At 36.1% G+C, this 18,089-nt stretch overlaps 1 protein-coding gene across 1 annotated transcript in view; it reads left to right on the forward strand.

Annotated features, from left to right (window-relative positions):
- Positions 1 to 18,089, forward strand: part of CENPE (centromere protein E) — a 75,462-nt gene that overhangs the window by 13,675 nt on the left and 43,698 nt on the right. The window contains exons 9-17 of the mRNA XM_056803121.1: positions 1,264 to 1,315; positions 5,031 to 5,118; positions 5,527 to 5,656; positions 7,938 to 8,057; positions 9,713 to 9,871; positions 11,051 to 11,198; positions 12,070 to 12,155; positions 13,915 to 13,974; positions 15,957 to 16,124. Of these exons, the coding sequence (XP_056659099.1) occupies positions 1,264 to 1,315; positions 5,031 to 5,118; positions 5,527 to 5,656; positions 7,938 to 8,057; positions 9,713 to 9,871; positions 11,051 to 11,198; positions 12,070 to 12,155; positions 13,915 to 13,974; positions 15,957 to 16,124 (1,011 nt within the window). The remainder of the gene's footprint in view (positions 1 to 1,263; positions 1,316 to 5,030; positions 5,119 to 5,526; positions 5,657 to 7,937; positions 8,058 to 9,712; positions 9,872 to 11,050; positions 11,199 to 12,069; positions 12,156 to 13,914; positions 13,975 to 15,956; positions 16,125 to 18,089) is intronic.

Consider the following 18,089-nt stretch of genomic DNA (forward strand, 5'->3'; position numbering starts at 1 on the left):
GGCCTTATTGTTCTTCTGCCTTGGAACCAATACACAGTATTGATTGTAAGACTGAAGGGAAGGGTTTAAAAAAGAAAAGAAAGAAAAATGTTGTTGAAATATTTTTAAACATCAATATCCTCATCACCTGTGCCAGTTTTCATTATTTCGTCTTTGAGTTCCCTTTTAAATCACAGATATGGTTAGGATAGAACCCTAAGCTATTACCAACTGACATAATGAATTGATTTGCTGACTCATAAGAATGGAATGCAGAATAGGATGAATATAGTGGAAGGAAGCAAGGAGCATTGGAAAGAAAAGAGGAAAGATGTTGAAGACAAATGTCCCCCCACTTCCCACCTTTTGTCTTAGAACTGAGATGAACCCACCCCAAATCTAAGCTGTGGATCCTAAACTACTTCAGGTTTTCAATTATCTGTCAGAAACAACACAGTTGAGAAATTGTTTTCTCTATAGTCTTTGAATAGAAGTTGCATTTGAAGAATAACTTTTAAGCACAAAAGATAAGCCCAGACCCCAGGGATTTTTCTTATGCAAAGATTTAATTACCATCTTTTTTTCCCCAACCCTTCCCTTCTGACTTAATTTGAGTTTATAATTGAAATACTTTTTTTAACTTTCACTGTACCTTACCCCATATCCAATCATATGGCTAGATTTTGTCAGATTAATTAATCCAGATTTTTGATAATCCATATTAGAAGCAGCCAGTGAGACAGTGGATTATATACTGCACTTGGAGTCAGGACAAATCTAGTTTAAATCCAGTCACAGACACTAGATGTAGGACTTTGAGCAAGTCAGAATTTATTTATAGATGTATTTTATTCCCACTTATAAATGGTAGTAATCGTGAAATGAAACTAAGGATCATTTCTTGTTCATCACTAGCTCCACAGCATTAGATGTGCAAAATTGTGCTTATTGTGTATACAGTGTATACACTGAATGCAGGCTATGTCTCAAGGACTGTGTAAGGCATAGAAGTATGGGGTTCAAATGAGAGAGATTTCTGCTTTGACCATTGTTGAAAAAGGGATGTCTGAAGGCAAGCCTTTGAGCCAAGAGACCCAGTTCTTCTCTTGACCTTGCTTAGGCTTTAGATGACTTATCTAGAAGAGGGAGAGAGAGAATTTGTGTGTGTCTGTGTATGTATTTGTTAAACTGTAGACATAAATTGATGAGGTATCTTATATTTTTTTTTAAGATTTTTAATTTTCCTAATAATTCAATTTATTTTCATTTACATTGAATTTGTAGAATCTTGTTGATCTTGCAGGCAGTGAAAGAGCCAGTCAAACCGGATCTGAAGGTAAAAAAAATCCACAAAATATTTTTGTCTTAGATTTTTATGTTTCTTTCCAATATGAGTTTGCTCCTTATTCTCTAAGATAGCCCTGTCAAACTTAAATTGAAATGGGCCATATGAGTCCATAACTCTTCATAAGATTCTAATGGGCTGCACATTGACTTAGAAAATCATATATTAACAGTCTTTGTGTTCTTGGGTATTTTTATTTATTTTGTGAATATTTCCCAATTACATTTTGGTCTGGTTTAGACCATACTTGGAAGTGTTGTGGGCTGTAATGAGGGCCACAGGTTTGACATCCCACATTTTTTACTTATGTGTAGTTTTCTTTCTTGTATGAATTTTACAATTACAATTTACCTTCTTTTTTTTTTAAACCAAACACAAATTCTTTTTATTTGTGGGAATACCATTTTACATCAACTCCATTAAAACCTAAAACCAACCTGCTGAAGTCCTGTTAGGTGGCATAACAGTATTTCCGTTAAGTGGTGAATCACAAGACTTGTACACTTCATGTATGTAATGCAAATTCTGAAAACATAAAAGCATTCACAGTTACAGGTTAGCTGTTTGTGTAACAAGCAGTAACCTCCAGTAGAAATTATTTTGTGACAAAAATGAACCCACATTTTGGTCTCATTTACAGACAACCAACAGGTCAGTTGGAGGATAAATTCTATACATTTATCATACAACATATGAAAAGATATGGCTTACAGAAGTATTTTAGCAGTTGTAAGAATTAAAATTAGGGGGACAAGCTAATTTTTAAAGCTTTCTGTATAAACTTCAAAAGTACAGTTAAAATAGAAATGAGGTCAAAAAATGTTAAGTTGAACAAAAGTGTAAAGATTTTCTACTCAGGGTTACAAAAAAAAACATTTAACTTGTAGCTCATGCTTCAAAAAGACACATTTCAGCAGGTGTTTTTTAAAGAATCAAATAATAAAACCTCTAACCAACCACTGTAGTACTATAAATCTAAACTTTACATTCCACTCCACTGTGAGCACTTGTAGTGTTCAAATATTATGAGGAAGAAAGGGTAGAGAACCTTGTTGGAAATGGAAAAACTTGGGAAGAAAAATATACTAATCTTTTTGGCATAAGCCACTAAATAACCATTTGATGATATTTATGATACAATATCAACCTAGTCTAGAGATAAGTAGACAGAGACTAAAAAACAAAGTCTAAGCATCCCATCCCTCTAATACCTCTCTCTATTCCTAAAAACACTACATTAAAACAGAAGGGGGGTGGGAGGAGATAAAGAACCAATCAAATAATCCCACAGACATATTTTTAAAACGTTTAAAATCTGCAAAATGAAAACCATTCAAGATTTTCCAAGCATGTAGATTTTGGTAGCCCCATCTTGAGATTCATATTTTTAATATCAGACATTATCAATGGCTTTCTCTGGTTACATCCTCCATTGCTAAAAAGTTTAATTATTCATGTAACGTAATGCTTCCTTTGCAACAATCTTTATATTCTGAGAGAACTTGTACCATTTAGTAATTCTTTTGAAAATTCTCTAGAGTCTTAGTGATATCAAAAAATAAAACAAATCTTGTGTTTGCTGTTACTTTTTAAAAAGAAAACCACAACTAATCAAATTTATGACACATTTCTCCTAAAATGTGGTTTGTTTGTAAATGGGATTAAGATAAATCAAAACAGTACTCTATATACTATCTTCCCTCTGGATATCACCATTGAAATATGTACATTTACACTAAAATCCTTTCAAAATATTGAATTTAATATTGGTTGTTTACCACAAATATTTTCTAATTCATTCAGTTATTATGCAGATTGGCACTCAAAAAATAATCAAGTATGTATAGTAATTATAGAGCTTTTGACACTACTATATGTTTTTCTCGCAGCAAACCAAACATTTCTATTTGGTAGGAAAAGGTAATACACTTTTATTTTTACCATGATGTGATTTTGTATATGCACGCACACCCATTGTATATACATATGTAATTTCTATCTTTGGTGGTTGAATTAGAACAGGGGGAAAATTCAAATAAATCCTGAAACCCTGGATACTGTTAGAGAAACTGACATGGTAGTGTGGAGGGAGGAGCATGCCTGTGTGTTTTTTCTCATTTCATATAGCTCAAAAAATTTTCATTTACTCTAAGTTTGGGAGTAGGGGGAGAAGAAGAACCTCCCACAAATTTTGACCAAGTTCAAATGGCTTCCAATTACTTGCCTGGTCTTGGATTCTGCTCATACTACATAATAGCTACATTCATTTCGTTTGTTCAAGTGCACCAATAGCTTCTTACTTGTCAAACAACCATAACATTTTCTGTTTTCAAAAAACCTTAGGGAATGCATTATTTATTTAATAGCACCAAATATACTGAAGAAAGAAGTGTTGGTATTGGCAATACATTTTCTAAGGAAGGGTAAGGCAAAGAAAACAAGACATTAAATGCAAACCTTAAGATACCATTCCATTCTCTCTACTTTTCCTCATTTGGGCAAATAGTGGCTAAAACTTTCCCGTACAAATAAGATCTACCTTCTTCTGAATGGCCTTATTACAGTTCTTGGAGAGTGCACTGTCAGGGTCTTCATGTTGCTACAATGAAGCATCGGAGTCAAACCTCCACAGAATCCTTCTCTGATGCCTCATTGTGTGATGGAGGTGGGGATTCTCTGGTTGAAAAGGCTTTGCCAGAAATCATAACCTCTGGTGACAGGGTCTGCAGTCCCAGCAGAGTATGGTAGAAGGTTCCAGACCCCAGTCCAAGTCTGCTCCCCAAGGGCCAACATAAACATAAGAAAGGCAAGTTGTCCATAGCAGTCCATGAAACTGAAGGGGGAGGGGGGGCCTTCCATCCTGTGCAGTCTTTCATCCACTATGATGTGGTATAAAATGTGGTCAGGGTATAAAGAGACTAAGAATTCTGTCTATAATAGTTCTCAAAATAGAAATCTCCCTCCAGCTATTAATAAGATGATAAACTGCTAGAGAAACTGAACCATCGCCAAATGGACATTCTCAAAAAACAACAAAAGTAAAGGGAAGTTAGAGCTAAATGAAAGACTAGTTCATAGGTTTTCCTTGAGACAAACAAAAGAATTGGCAAAATCGGTTTTATCTTGTTCTCAGGAACAGTAAATCTTTCATTACACTTGCTTATCTTCTCTTCTTGTAGGTCTCATGTTGAAAGTGAGCAAAAAGATAGCCATGAAGCTGATAGCTCATTAAATAGCAATACTAACAAAGGTGAATAACACTAGCTAGCATTTATAAAATACTTTAAGGCTTGCAAAGTACTTTACAGATGTCTTGTCATTTAATCCTCACAACAGCCCTGAGAGAGGTGTGCTATTATTGTTCCCATTTTATACTTGAGGAAACTGAGGAAGTAAAGTGGCTTGCCAGAGTCAAACAGCCAGTGAATGTCTTGAGACCAGATTTGAGTTCAGGCCTTCCTGACTTTTTGTAGCCCTTTGGGCATAGTTCCAGATTGTTCTCCAGGGTATTTGGATCAATTCACAACTCCGCCAACTATTGTCACAATTTTCCCATATCCCCTCTGCTTTAGTAATTTTTTTTCTGTCATATTAGCTAATGTGATAGGTGTGAGTTGCTTTAATCTGCATTCTAGTCCTAGTAATTTGATAGATAAATAAGGCTGCTTATTCAAAATTTAAATTAAAAAAATTTTTTTTATTATAGGACTTCGACTCAAAGAAGGCTGCAATATTAATAGGAGCTTGTTTATATTGGGACAAGTGATCAAAAAACTTAGTGATGGACAAGCTGGGTAAATAATACCATTTCATATACTTTTGGTTGTCTAATCATTTGAATGGGGTAGCACTTGAATAACACTTGAATGAAAAATATATTTGTTTTTGCTGTTAAAATCTTTGACTCAGTGAACTTAGTTCTTTATGTATATGACTGAATTTCATGCTCCATTTTGTTAAGCTACACAGTAGTGATTTTGACCTCTTGATACTGCTTATAGAAAATTAATAAAAATGGAGAAAACTTTGTCAGTTTTGTGACATGTGTGACATGATTATTTCTTAAACATATCGTATTGTTATATTACTGTTTAGGAAGTGAGCTTTATTTTAATAATTTTAATAAATGCTCTTATTGAATATGTAAAGGTTACTAATTTTTTTTCTTTCCCACCCCATTTTACCCCATTTTTCATTGCAAGTGGTTTCATAAACTATCGAGATAGCAAACTGACTCGAATTCTCCAGAATTCTTTGGGAGGAAATGCAAAAACACTTATTATCTGCACTATTACACCAGTCTCTCTTGAGGAAACACTTAGTACACTTCAGGTAAGTAGGTTGTTTGGGAGAGGGGGATAGCTTTATAAAATGCAAAATTACTGCAGGAAAGATTGCCAAGATTAAACAGTCCAATTCAATAACACTTATTAAACTCCTACTACGTGCCAGACAGGCTGCTAAGCACTGGGGATACAAATAAGAAAAAGAAAAATGTCCCTGCCTTCAGGGAGCTTCCAGTCTAATGGGGGAAGACAACATACAAAAGGAAGGGGGAAAGTGTTGGTGGAGGTTGTGGGGTCAGAAGGGTCAGACAATCAGGAGCTAACTAGTATGCTGGTGTCATGTTCCATGAAATCCAAACCAAGAGCTGTTGATGGAAAATGGAGAGTTGATTTTATTGTTAGCAAAGTTTCATACTGATTTACAGGCTTTCCATTAAACATTGCTCAACATATATGCTTATGGAGTCTCTATAATGGATGTGACTAGGCCCTACTTGGGATACAAAGATTTAGAAGACATAGTCTGGACCCTTATCTAGTGGGAGTATAAAGCCGGCTCAGCATTCTAGAAAGCAATGTGATAAGAGGCACATGAGTACGTAAAGAGCACGGACAACATAAATATAAAAGGGTAAAATATGGGAAGAATCACTTTTAGCTGTTATAGTGGAGGAGAACTTCTTTGGAGGAGAACTGCTGTTTGAGTTAGAGCTTTAAGGATTTTAAGAGACTAAAATAGTTGGGGGTGGGGAAAAGTTCAAGGAGAAAAGGAATAATAGCAAAGGTTAGAAAGCTTACATACAGTCCATTTAGGGTTTAATGACCAATTTGTCCAGAGCAGAGAATATCTGTGTGTGGTAAGTGGGGATCAGAGGAAAAGAGATAGAAAAGTGTGTGTAAGATTAGAGAGACCTTGGATGACAGTGGAAGAGAAGAGAACCCTCCAGAAAGGTGGGAGAAAAGCCAGGATTGTATAGTCACAGAAGCAAGGAAACAGAAGAGCATCCCTTCCTTAGTGACCAGTGCTGGCCCCAGTAGAGGGATTGAAGATCATGACTCTTGGGGGAAAGGCAGTTTCAGTAGTGGTGGCAAGGGCAATAGACACGTTTCAGAGAGTACATGATAAAGAATCAGAAGCTGTATTTTAGTCAAGAAGCTGAGGAGGGGAGAGGGTGGGATAATGATAATAGAAAGGGCTAGAAAGATCAAGTAATTCACTTGAGTGGCCCTGTAGTTCTATCACATACAGAGTAAATGTGGAGATGGGCCAGGATGTTCCATATTTGTGTCAGTACCTGTGGTTACAGGTACAAAATGAAAATGGACTCTGATTATGATATATCAACAAAGATGATTTTTTAAATCTTTCCTTCTATCTTAGAATCAATACTAACTATTGGTTCTGAGTCAGAAGAGCAGTAAGGCCTAGACAATGGGGGTTAATTAACTTGCCCAGGGTCACCCAACTAGGATTGTCTTAGGCCTGGCTCTCCATTCACTGAGCCACCTTGCTGCCCTTGGTAATTTTCAGCATATACTTTTCAAATCGCTGTCCAAAACTGTTGACAATTACCTTGCCTTTTCAGAAAATTATCATGGTAATTTATTCCATATTGCTTGCCAGATGTTCAGTTCATAAATGTGCTACATGATTCCTTCGTGGAGATGTAATAGCAGTGGGAAAGGAAAGGAAGGATTGAGTTTTTTGAGATAGAATTATTGGTTGTTGGCGGCTGATTCAATGTGCAGAGGAAAAGAAGAATCAAAGATGATTCTACATTTTCCAAATTAGATGAAGGGAAGTCAAGAGAATTAGGCTGGTTGCGAGGGGCAGGTTAAAGGGAAAACATTTGATCACTGCAATTGCTAGTCAAGTAACTTGGTATTTCATTTTTCAAAAGTGTATCCTCCATGTATTAGCTATGTAAGCTTGAGGTATAGTCACTTGCATGCCTATTTCATTCCTGCTAGTATTGTGTTTATTTATAGTTCTATATGCTGTAGTAATTGTTTCTAAGATGAGAGTTTAGGCCTAGTGTGCTTTTGTAGCAATAAAAAGATAACTAACTGCATGAAGGCCTACTCATTCTTTGGCATAAGACAAGAGAGATTGAAATCGTTGTGGAAGTTTCCTAAGGCACCCAAATAAAGTAGAAACTTATTTTTGTTGGTTACATTTTGTCATACCCATCTTAAAATTAATGGTAACTGGTACAGGTTACCAAGCTTCAGGATTGAATTGAACAGGATATATAGTTACTGATTCATGTTTTCCCCAGACATTTTGTTAAATGGTTCCTTATAATAATTAATTTTTTTCCCTTCAGTTTGCCAGCACTGCTAAATATATGAAAAACACACCTCATGTTAATGAGGTATTGGATGATGAAGCCCTCTTGAAAAGATATCGGAAGGAAATAATAGATTTGAAAAAACAACTGGAGGAGGTATGTGTGAATTACTTAGAATAGTGGTAAGTAAAAGGATGATTTGTCCCAATACAGAAAGAAGTTTAATCCAGGGTATAAAATACCTTATTCTCAACCCTACACACTATTCTTTTTTTTTTTTAAACCCTTTCCTTCCGTCTTAGACTCAGTACTGTATATTGGTACCAAGGCAGAAGAGCAGAAAGGCCTAGGCAATGAGGGTTAAGTGACTTGTCCAGGGTCACACCCAGCTAGGCAGTATCTGATTTGAACCCAGGAGCTCCAGTCTCTATATATGCTGGGTGAAATGGAAAAAAATGTCTTCAGCACAAGTGAAGGAGGGGTGGGGGTGGCCTGGGAGTTCCACTCCCCTTCAACAATGCCACCTATGAACTGCCCACAGAGTGCTCTGCGTGCTATCTTTGGCACCCATGCCATAATTTGCCTTCATGGGTCTAGTCTATTGAGAATCGAATTCAGAATTGATCATATAATGCCATAATTCTGTTAGGGGATTCTTCCCTTATGGAATGGTCCTAATCTTTCTTTGACCCTCTTTTGTGCTACCACTGTTCTTAAACAAAACTGGGCTGTTCTTTTGTATTCATCCTAATGATTAGACCTTGTCACCATCTACAATATGTTTTTCCTCAAATTTTGAACTTGTAAGATTAATTCTCTGTAGCCACATAGTAGTATTAACTTACCTTTGAGCCTTCAAATTTTATTCTTGAAATTTTTCCATAGCTATTGATTGGGCTGGAAATTTTTAGCCATCGTTTTCTGCTGATGTTTTTAGAATAAAAAGAGTTAGTAGGTGTCCAAATAATTTTGAAGTCCCTCATGTATTTGTGCTAGATTTGTAATCCGTTTCCAAAAAGACTTCATCTAATTTCACCTTCTTGACAGGTAATCCATAGTATAAATCCACTGAAAATATTCTGTTTTCCCTCTATCCTCACCCATTTGCTCTCCATTGTTTCTTCTCTTGGTTTCCTGAATTTTCTTACATCAATGTATCTTATTCAAACATAGTATTACTCCATAATCTTTTCATATAACCTTTTCCTTTTTGGATAAGATAAGAGCTAGATTTCAGGCAAGTATCTCAGCCCATGAAGTCTCTGATATTTTAATGTGATCAAATTTCTATCCTTGAATTAAAATATCTTTTAGTTTTTTGTATTTTTTGAATTTCTTATAAACATGATACCATCAGGTTTTTTTTTAAATTGATAATGGGTCCTTTGATGTTATCTACTGTTAGTTATTTGTTCTTTTCATTGATCTTATTTGTGGTATACTATAAATACATCATGATTATTATACTTTTAGTCCTGTCATGCCCATTATTTGTATCCTGTACAGTCTCATTCATCAAAATTGCTTCAGTTATATTATCTCCTTTTTACCTGGCCATGCTAGGTAATTATTAATTATTAGTAACATTGGAATTTTGAGGAAATTTTTGTATATTTTTACTAAATCCTTTAGGAAATTATTTATTCTATTTTTTTTTGTTGGCTTTGAAGAAGTGTGAAATATCTTCTGGTAGTACATTTAATTTACATGTAAACCCCTCATCCTTCTAAACTACTTTTTAGTCTTTCTAGGGTGGTCTTACTAAAAACATAAAAATCAAAACTATAATATACAATAAATCCATCCTTTAGGTTTCTTCAGAAACTCGTGTCCAGGCAATGGAGAAAGATCAGTTGGCCCAGCTTTTAGAAGAAAAAGACTTGCTTCAAAAAGTACAGAATGACAAAATTCAGAATTTAACACAAATGTTGGTGACCTCCTCCTCTATCACAATACAGCAGGATCTGAAGGTAAAATTTGAATAATTATATATTTTATAATCTTAATACAATATATTATCAATATTTCATATTGGTAGATTGATATATCTAATACAATAATGTTTATATGAGTATATCTTCTCAGTATAATAATTTGATACATTTTGTATTGATATGCTTTGTTATTCATAAATGTTAGCAGTTTTATATCATGTTTGTGTTAAATATATAAATAGTTTGTTTACATATTTGTTTGGAGTATATATAAATACATATTATATATCATATATTTTCTTTCCCACTTTTCCTTTGCAGCTTTTTGTGTTCATATAATCTGTAGAAGGGATTCAAGAAGCTCAAAATATTGTTTTTTCTTTTCTTTTTGATCCAGAATTGGAGTTTAGTAATTTGTTTATGGTCACCCAGCTAGGATGTCAGATGCAGAACTTGGACACTAGTCTTCCATACTCCAAGGCCAGCCCCTCTGTGTACTGTACCAGAGAGGGGATATGTCTAGCTGGCTCTAACTAGGTTAAATATAATTGAGGAAATGTTTAACCAAATAAAAACGCAGTGCAACCTAGAAAATATCAATGTGCTATCCTCAGGGATCCAGTTCTCTTTGAGTTTGACATCATTGATGTAGATGTTAGAATCTCAGGTAAATTGACCCCCCAGTAAGGGAATGAGTCACATTGGTGGTGTAGTGTTAGATTACAAAGAGGCCAGGTCTTTTGTCCCCATTTGGTGTTAGAGCAGAATTGACAATGTTGTCTTCTAATGAAGGTTAGGGTAGTAAAAGGTGCTAGTAAGAGTTCTCCTTTGATCACAGATTTGCATATGTCCTCCATAGACATTACTTTGCCCTTTTCTTGGCTTGTATCCCTGCTTGTTGCCAGAATTGTTTTCCTACAATACACAGAGCCATTTTGACCAACATACTGGAACTTTGTTACCAGTTTTCTGGTACTACAAGCATAGCTAAGAATAATTTAAATAAGTCCTGTTCTATTGATAAATCTTTAATAAGAAACATAAAATTATCTTTAAAAGTGAAGCTTAAATGGCAATTCTATCATGTATTAAGAAACGATCTATTGAGAAAACATTTCGGGGGAAAGAGTTGTTTTATTTTGAATATCACTATTCATTTTAAGGTACTTTCGAAACCTAAAAGTATTCCCTTCATTTGGCTTCTTTGTAATTTAGGCCAAAAGAAAACGAAGAGTTACTTGGTGCCCTGGAAAAATGAACAAAATGAAAGACATTGGCTACATGGATGACTTTGATATAACCAAGACCCTTGTAGCCAAATCAGTCAAGCCTGCTCTACCTATCATAGCAGACACTGATGAATGTAAGTAATTCTGACAAAACAACTTTGATTATGACCTCATTCTTAATATCAAGATAAGAATTATTTCAAATATCATTTCATGTATATTACATCTATTTGTTTCAATACAGTGTTATATATTTCATTAATCAGTATTGATTTGTAATGAGAATCATGGGATATTTTACATAACCACAAATACAAATGAAATTTGCAAACAAGAAGTAATTTGAAGAATAAATCTTGCTTCTAATTAAGTTTTTACTCATTATGTTGCTGATATCTACAACCAAAACCAAGACTGCATAAAGTCAAATGTAATCAGTAAGAGCGCAGCTGCCTATAGCCCTATTGCCAACAAATCTTAGCCATATTTGTTTGCCATTAGTCTCTGTATATTTGAAATGAATAATTGCTGGTGTTTGCATTGTGCTTTATTTATCCTACAGTATTTTCTGTGGTAGGTACTATTATCATCATTTTGCGATGAGAAATTGAAGTTTATTTAACACAGTTAAATTGCTTTGCTCAATCACACATTAAGAATATGACATGGTTTAAATCATGGTCTTCTGGCCTCCAAGTCCATAACTTTTTCCACTATACTGTCTCTTGGTGACCATCTATTGACTAACACATATTTCACTTCTCTTTGTGGCTCAGAATTCAGTACATTGAAATACACTGTGTGTACATGTTTTTGTCATCTTAGATTTCAAAATTAATGAATCAGTATTATACACATCAGTATACTCTGTCTCCCCTGGAAATCCACCACTTCACAATAAACAAGGTTCTACTGTATGTCATATAAGCTTGGATCATTTTGAGAAAAAGAAAATATCTGAGATTTTTCAATGTGGGAAACTTTTATTTCTTTCTTTAATTTTAGCTATGTGTTCAGAGTTTGATATTTTCAGTAATACTCTTGAAACAATATCTGAGATGGAATGGAATCCGGCAACAAAGCTAAATCAGGTAATTTAAATAGTACAATAGAGGAGCTTTTATATTATTACATTATATTGTGTTACACTATTAATATTATTGGCATATAATTTCAGTAGTAAATCTGGGTTCTAGTTAAGTCTTTATTCAGTATTGTTGCTATCTAATAACCCAAAAAAGGCCATGTAAAGCCAAGTATACATCAGTAAAGGTCAAGCTACCTCTAACCCAGACACCAGAATATCCTAACCCAGTGGTTCCTGTTTGGTTTGCAAAAACTCAGTGATGTGCTAGTTGTACTCCCTAATTATATATCCCCTCTCTTAAAGGACTTTTGCAAATGAAATCTATTTTCCCTTGTGTGCTAGTAAGTGTACCAGGACTTTGTTTTGCTGGCCTTTGGCTGGCTATTCAACTCTGAATCTAGAAATAGACCGGTCTTTACTGACCCACACTTTCTTGAGTATCTATACTATCAATAAACTGGGCATAACTTAGTAAATAAAGGAAAATTCTTTAGTAAGTATATTTATGTAGATTATAGAAAATATCTGATATTTGTTTTCTCATTAACATTTCTAAAACATACCTATTCTGTGCCTCGTAAATAATAAAATAGCATTGACTGCTTTAAGGTTTGAAAAGATAATAGGTATTATCTAATTTGGTCCTCAAAAAACTCGCATGAAGTTGGTACCATTTTCTCCGTTTTTCAGACAAGGAAACTGATGCTGATGAGTTAACACAGACATTAAGTTTCTGGGTCAGGATTTGAACTAAAATCCTTCTGATTGCAAATATGGCACTCTAACCATTGTGTCATGTAGCTGCCTCCATTGTAGACGACAGGTGCAGCAAATTAATCTTTTATTACATCGTTTTAATTTATGGTACTTCTAAGCTGGCATTAGGAAGGAGATCAGGTAGATGTCAACGAGTATGCTACAAATATTGACTTACTATCAGTTCTTCACTATTCCAATTATAACTTGTTATGGACATGTGATCAACATTTTATGGTAAGCAGGTATAAGAAAATGAAGTTCTACTGTTTTCTAGATCATCTTGAACTAAAAATTCCAGTATCAGGCTAAGTGCAAGTTAGCCATTAAACTATTTAATAATTATGAAAAACAAAGTAGGACAATGAGAATCTAACATTATTTCCCTGAGACATAAAGTTGGTCTCTTAAATTATTGGTATTCCAAATTCTATGTGTCTTAAAATTTCTTGGCTAAAAAAATATTGACTCCTATTGAGTGTGAAGAATCATTCATCAGTATTCATTTCAATTACTTGTATTACTACATTTTGTAGTGATAGAGACTAACCAAGTTTGGGGCCTAAGAAATTAGGCAAAGGTCCAAACTTTGGAAATAATATTGTAGGTTTTAGGACAAAGATTGGAATGTGACTATCTCCCCTATCCCAGTAGACTAAATATCTTAGGAAGTGGTACAGATGGCCTGGAAAAACAATCTTGAGAAGGAATATGTTTTTGTATCCATTTAACCATGAACTTGCTGAGCCCCACATATACTCACACTCTCCCCGCTCCTTCATTCTTGTGGTTTTTTCCTTTATAAATCCTTCCCTTATTCAGTAAAGTTGGCTAACAGTAGCTAACAGCTCTGCGGTTCTTCTGACCCCAAAGATTCTAATCTGTCTGGTCTTTTATTTTTCGCTCCTACCTAAGGGACCCTCAACCCCTGGTCTGAGCCTTTGGGGCTCTTCTCCCTGCTTTAGGCTCTAACATTGTAGTACATACTGAACAATTTGTTTTTCTAGATTCAGGAACAAGATTTATTGGATTCAGTTCAACTTTGTGAAACAATCATATTAGAAAAGGTAGGTTGAAAGTGTACTTTGTGAGGTCGAATTTTTTTGTGTGTATGTGTGAATTGTCCACTCATAGTCCTGGCATGAGCTTCATTTAAACACACCATATGATGAGGAAAGCTATTTGTGTGATAATCTGATCTTTCAACATCCTCTCCTTTTATATCATTTTCATTAGCACCAAGAGCCTAACATGTTTTCCCCAAATCTAGTATTGTCCTAAATTTTACTGGATAATTGATTATTCATGTCTTCAAGTGGTTTATACAACTGTTAAAATAGACAGAAGTTTGGGTTAAAAAATATATGGTTTGAGGAAAGATAAAAGTCTACTTTTTAGAGTCCAGATTTTCTGTAGAATAATCAACAGATAAAGTATTATGATGTTAGTGTAGCATATATTTGGTCTAAAATGATTTAGAAATGAGGTGTTCTAGTTAACATTTAGGTTTGACAGAATTACCATTTTGACTATTGGACTACCAATATTCAAAAGATTTTTTTTCCTGGTTCAATTTGTAGATTGTACTATGTATTATTGATAGGTTTTCACCTTTGAAATGATTTGATTCCATAAATATTTAGTCTTTATGATCTTTTTAAAGCAGAAAGCTTAAAAGGTAGTTTGAGAGATAGGATACAAATCTAAATAAGTATGAAGTATTGTGCAAAGAAAGGTGATATGTAAAGCACTGAAGGAATTTGAGGACAAATACATTTCAGCAGAAGAAAAAACTTTGTGGAAAGGTCAGCTTTAAACTAGACTCTAAAGGGAGAAAATGATGTCATCTGGTGGACACAAGACAGCCCTCCTATTCCCTGAGGTTCATACATTCCCCTAGGCTTCTCTCCCCCTCACTTTACACATGCCAGTGCTCACGATCTTGCTGCCTCTGCTACCATGGCATCTCTCTGGCCTTACAGTACTTGCCGTCTCTGAGCTGCCCAAATCTGACCTCCAGAATGAAATGTAAACTTTTTTGTTCTCTTAAAGCCCTACAAAGGGGGGCAGCTCCAGACTGGGAGCCAGGCCTGGAGAAGGCAGGTTCTGGAATCAAAATTGGCCTCAGGTACTTCCCAGCGCAAGTCACTTAACTCCCACTGGCCATCCATCCCTTACTGAAAGGAAATAAGGGTGTGTGTGTGTGTGTGTGTGTGTGTGTGAAATAAGGGTGTGTGTGTATGTGTGTGTGTGTGTGTGTGTGGCTTTGCACTGACTGGTCTCTGCGCACACTCAGAAAATTTGTTTGATCCTCCAGCTAGCTTCTGGTGCCCTCCTTCCCAACGTGCTGTGTCTGTAACAACTTAGAATGCATGTGTGTGTGCATGCTGCATACATTCTGCCTGTCTCTGCCCTCTCCCTCCTTCCCTCCCGCCCATTCTTCCTCATTGAGATAGAAACTCATTGCAAGCCGGGATTGTCCTGTCCCCAACACCCAGCCCAGGGCCTGCCTGCTGCTTCAATCTTCTCTGACCTGTTGCCTAGGAGCTGAGAGTCTGTGAGTTTTCTGGGCAGAGACACTGGGGCTTTTTGCCATTTCCTTCTCCAGAGGATGAAGACAAACAGGTTAAGTGACTTGCCCAGGGTCACACAGCTAGGAAATGTCAGAGGCCAGATTGAACCCAGGGCTCCCTGATGCCTCTTTCATAATGAAATAAAATCCTTCCTCTTTCATAGTAGGTTCTTAGTAAATTCTTGATTGATAGAACAAAGTAGAACTGCTGACATTGTTGTCATTCTACTTCCGTCCTTGAATAATACATCCTAGTGGTAGACTAAGGAACCCTTTTGAGGGAATACAAGAAATAAAACTGAACAAGAGAATAAATGATCCATAAATATATATCTTCAGGATGAAAAGTCTGGTGTTGGGGATAGAAGAGATATAAATTGCAGATTGTGATAGAAGTAGGTGATAATTGGATAAACTGGATTCCCAATTTGTAACCCAACTCATGCTCTGATTTGAAAGTCTTGTATTTCTTCACAGGAGAATGTACAGAGCGAGTTGAATTCCCTGCGTGCTAACTTTGACAATCTGGTATTAGATTATGAACAACTCCAAATCAAAAATGCAGAAATAGAACAGAAGTTAAATGAAAAGCTTGAGTTAGAGGAATTTGTGACTCTAGAAATGCAAAGCATAAAGGAGCAAGAGGTAAGAAATCATGAAATATTAAATATAATGAAACATGAAGATGTCTCATTATTCTTAGGAATTTGGGGCACTGGGGATTTTTCTGAATACAAGTGTGATTTTACTTAAAGCACTGAGAAAATCAAAATGTCACATTGGTGTTTCATGGATAAGTTCAATGTTGGATTTTGATATATTTTACCAAATAACTCAAAGGAAAACTTTTCCCATCAATATTTTAACTTGGAACCAAGTGGCTTTTCTGTTTGGTAACCTCTTACTGCTACCATAAATATGTCACCCCAGGGATACAGAGCTAAGAGAGCCTCTACAGCCTATCCCCCAAATAGATTAGAATTTTGTACCCCCAAGATGGCTGCCCTATCCAGTCTCTTCTAGCTGCCAGGAGTGACTGTTGGTAATGGATTTTTTTGTAATAGGGGGTGCCACTGTAATGGAGGGGGAGAAATGGAGTCCCCCACTACTTACCAAAGGACTAGAGTGTGGTAGAGATGGAATGGAAATAAAGGGTGAAGAGGGGGGATAGATAGTTTCTCCCCTCTCTTTCCCCCACAGGCTGTCTTCAGATTCAGACTATAATTTCTTGAGAGACTGGGTTGAAGTAAAATCCAGAACTGAACAGCTTCGTCTTCCTTGGGGAGGAAATATAGTTCTCCTCCCCAAAGTTTCAGGTCCCTCTCCTTAAATATTATGAGCAGGCACTCGATCTATAGAAATAGCTATTTATTCTTGAGGAATACACTAAAGGTAGGGAAAGTGAGATTGTGGGATAAGGTAATGGGAAAGTGGGAAATAGGAAATCCCTAAGGATTAACAGTTGAACTCCTTGTCCCCAAATCCTGTAGTCAGGCTTTGCCTGCCTGACCCTCTGGGGTCAGTTGTGATAGCTGTCCTGACTTCTAATTATCCTAATTATGATACGAAGTTCAAGGACTGCTTTAGAGGGAGAGAGGAGATCTTCCTGGGGTGGATAGTCCTATCCACTCCTGTTGTCGTCCATGGAATTCAGGGGGTCAGGATTCACAGAAGGATGATCAAGACTCAGAGGTTCTCTCAACTCAACCTCTCGAGGGCTTCCCAAAGAGAAGTGAGTTAACTCCTTGGATTCTCTCAGCTCCCCAGTTTTCACCAGAATTCTCCATCTTTCCTGCCCTTCCACCACTCAAGTTGATATTCCAGCATGATGAATCTGCTGTCCTCTCTTACAGCAGACATCCCTCAGTTCAGACACATAATAGTAGGGTGACTGTAGACAAGTCCTCTGAAAGCCCTGGGAAATGTTCCAAGACCAAAAGTTACATAGTGAATAGGGAACTATCCTAGAGGGATGTGAGATGATACAACCCACCTAGGAATCTCCCCAGGGCCAGTGAAGCACAAACCCCTTGACTTATAAGAAAACAAATTTTATTTTATAATAAGAGTAAGGAAAACTGGTAGGTAAGACTCTTAACACTCTTAAATCTAAGCTCCACCAACTTCTACACCTCCTGCAAAAGAAACAGCTCCCTGATATTACCTAAAAAACCCCCAAAACTATCTGACTCTAATCTATTCATTCTGGATTAACAAAAAGAGGAGGGATGGGGGGGGGGGGGGGGAGCCTGGGGTTGATTATACTCTGTAACTCATAGTCCCAGATGACAATCTTTGGATTACCTAAGCTCAACAGGGTTTCTGGCAAATGAATAACTGACAGATGATCTTTATACTCAGGGAAACAGTTCACACAAAAGCAGACTCTCAAGCAAGGAGTCCCTAATCTCTCTATGAGATTTAGGACTTCCAAGGGAAATTCTGTCAGAGCAAAACCACCTCTTTCCAACTTGGTAGAGATCAGGGTAGAAAGTGCAAATGACAGTTAGTTGCCAGTAAAACTTCCACAATCCTTCTCTCTTCAGAATCCTCTCCCAGGGCTTGTATCCAAATTCCCTTCTTTAAATATAGCTAATGCCTGAAATTACT

The sequence above is a fragment of the Monodelphis domestica genome, chromosome 6 (genome assembly GCF_027887165.1).
Source record: "Monodelphis domestica isolate mMonDom1 chromosome 6, mMonDom1.pri, whole genome shotgun sequence".
In the NCBI taxonomy this organism is placed as follows: Eukaryota; Metazoa; Chordata; class Mammalia; order Didelphimorphia; family Didelphidae; genus Monodelphis; species Monodelphis domestica.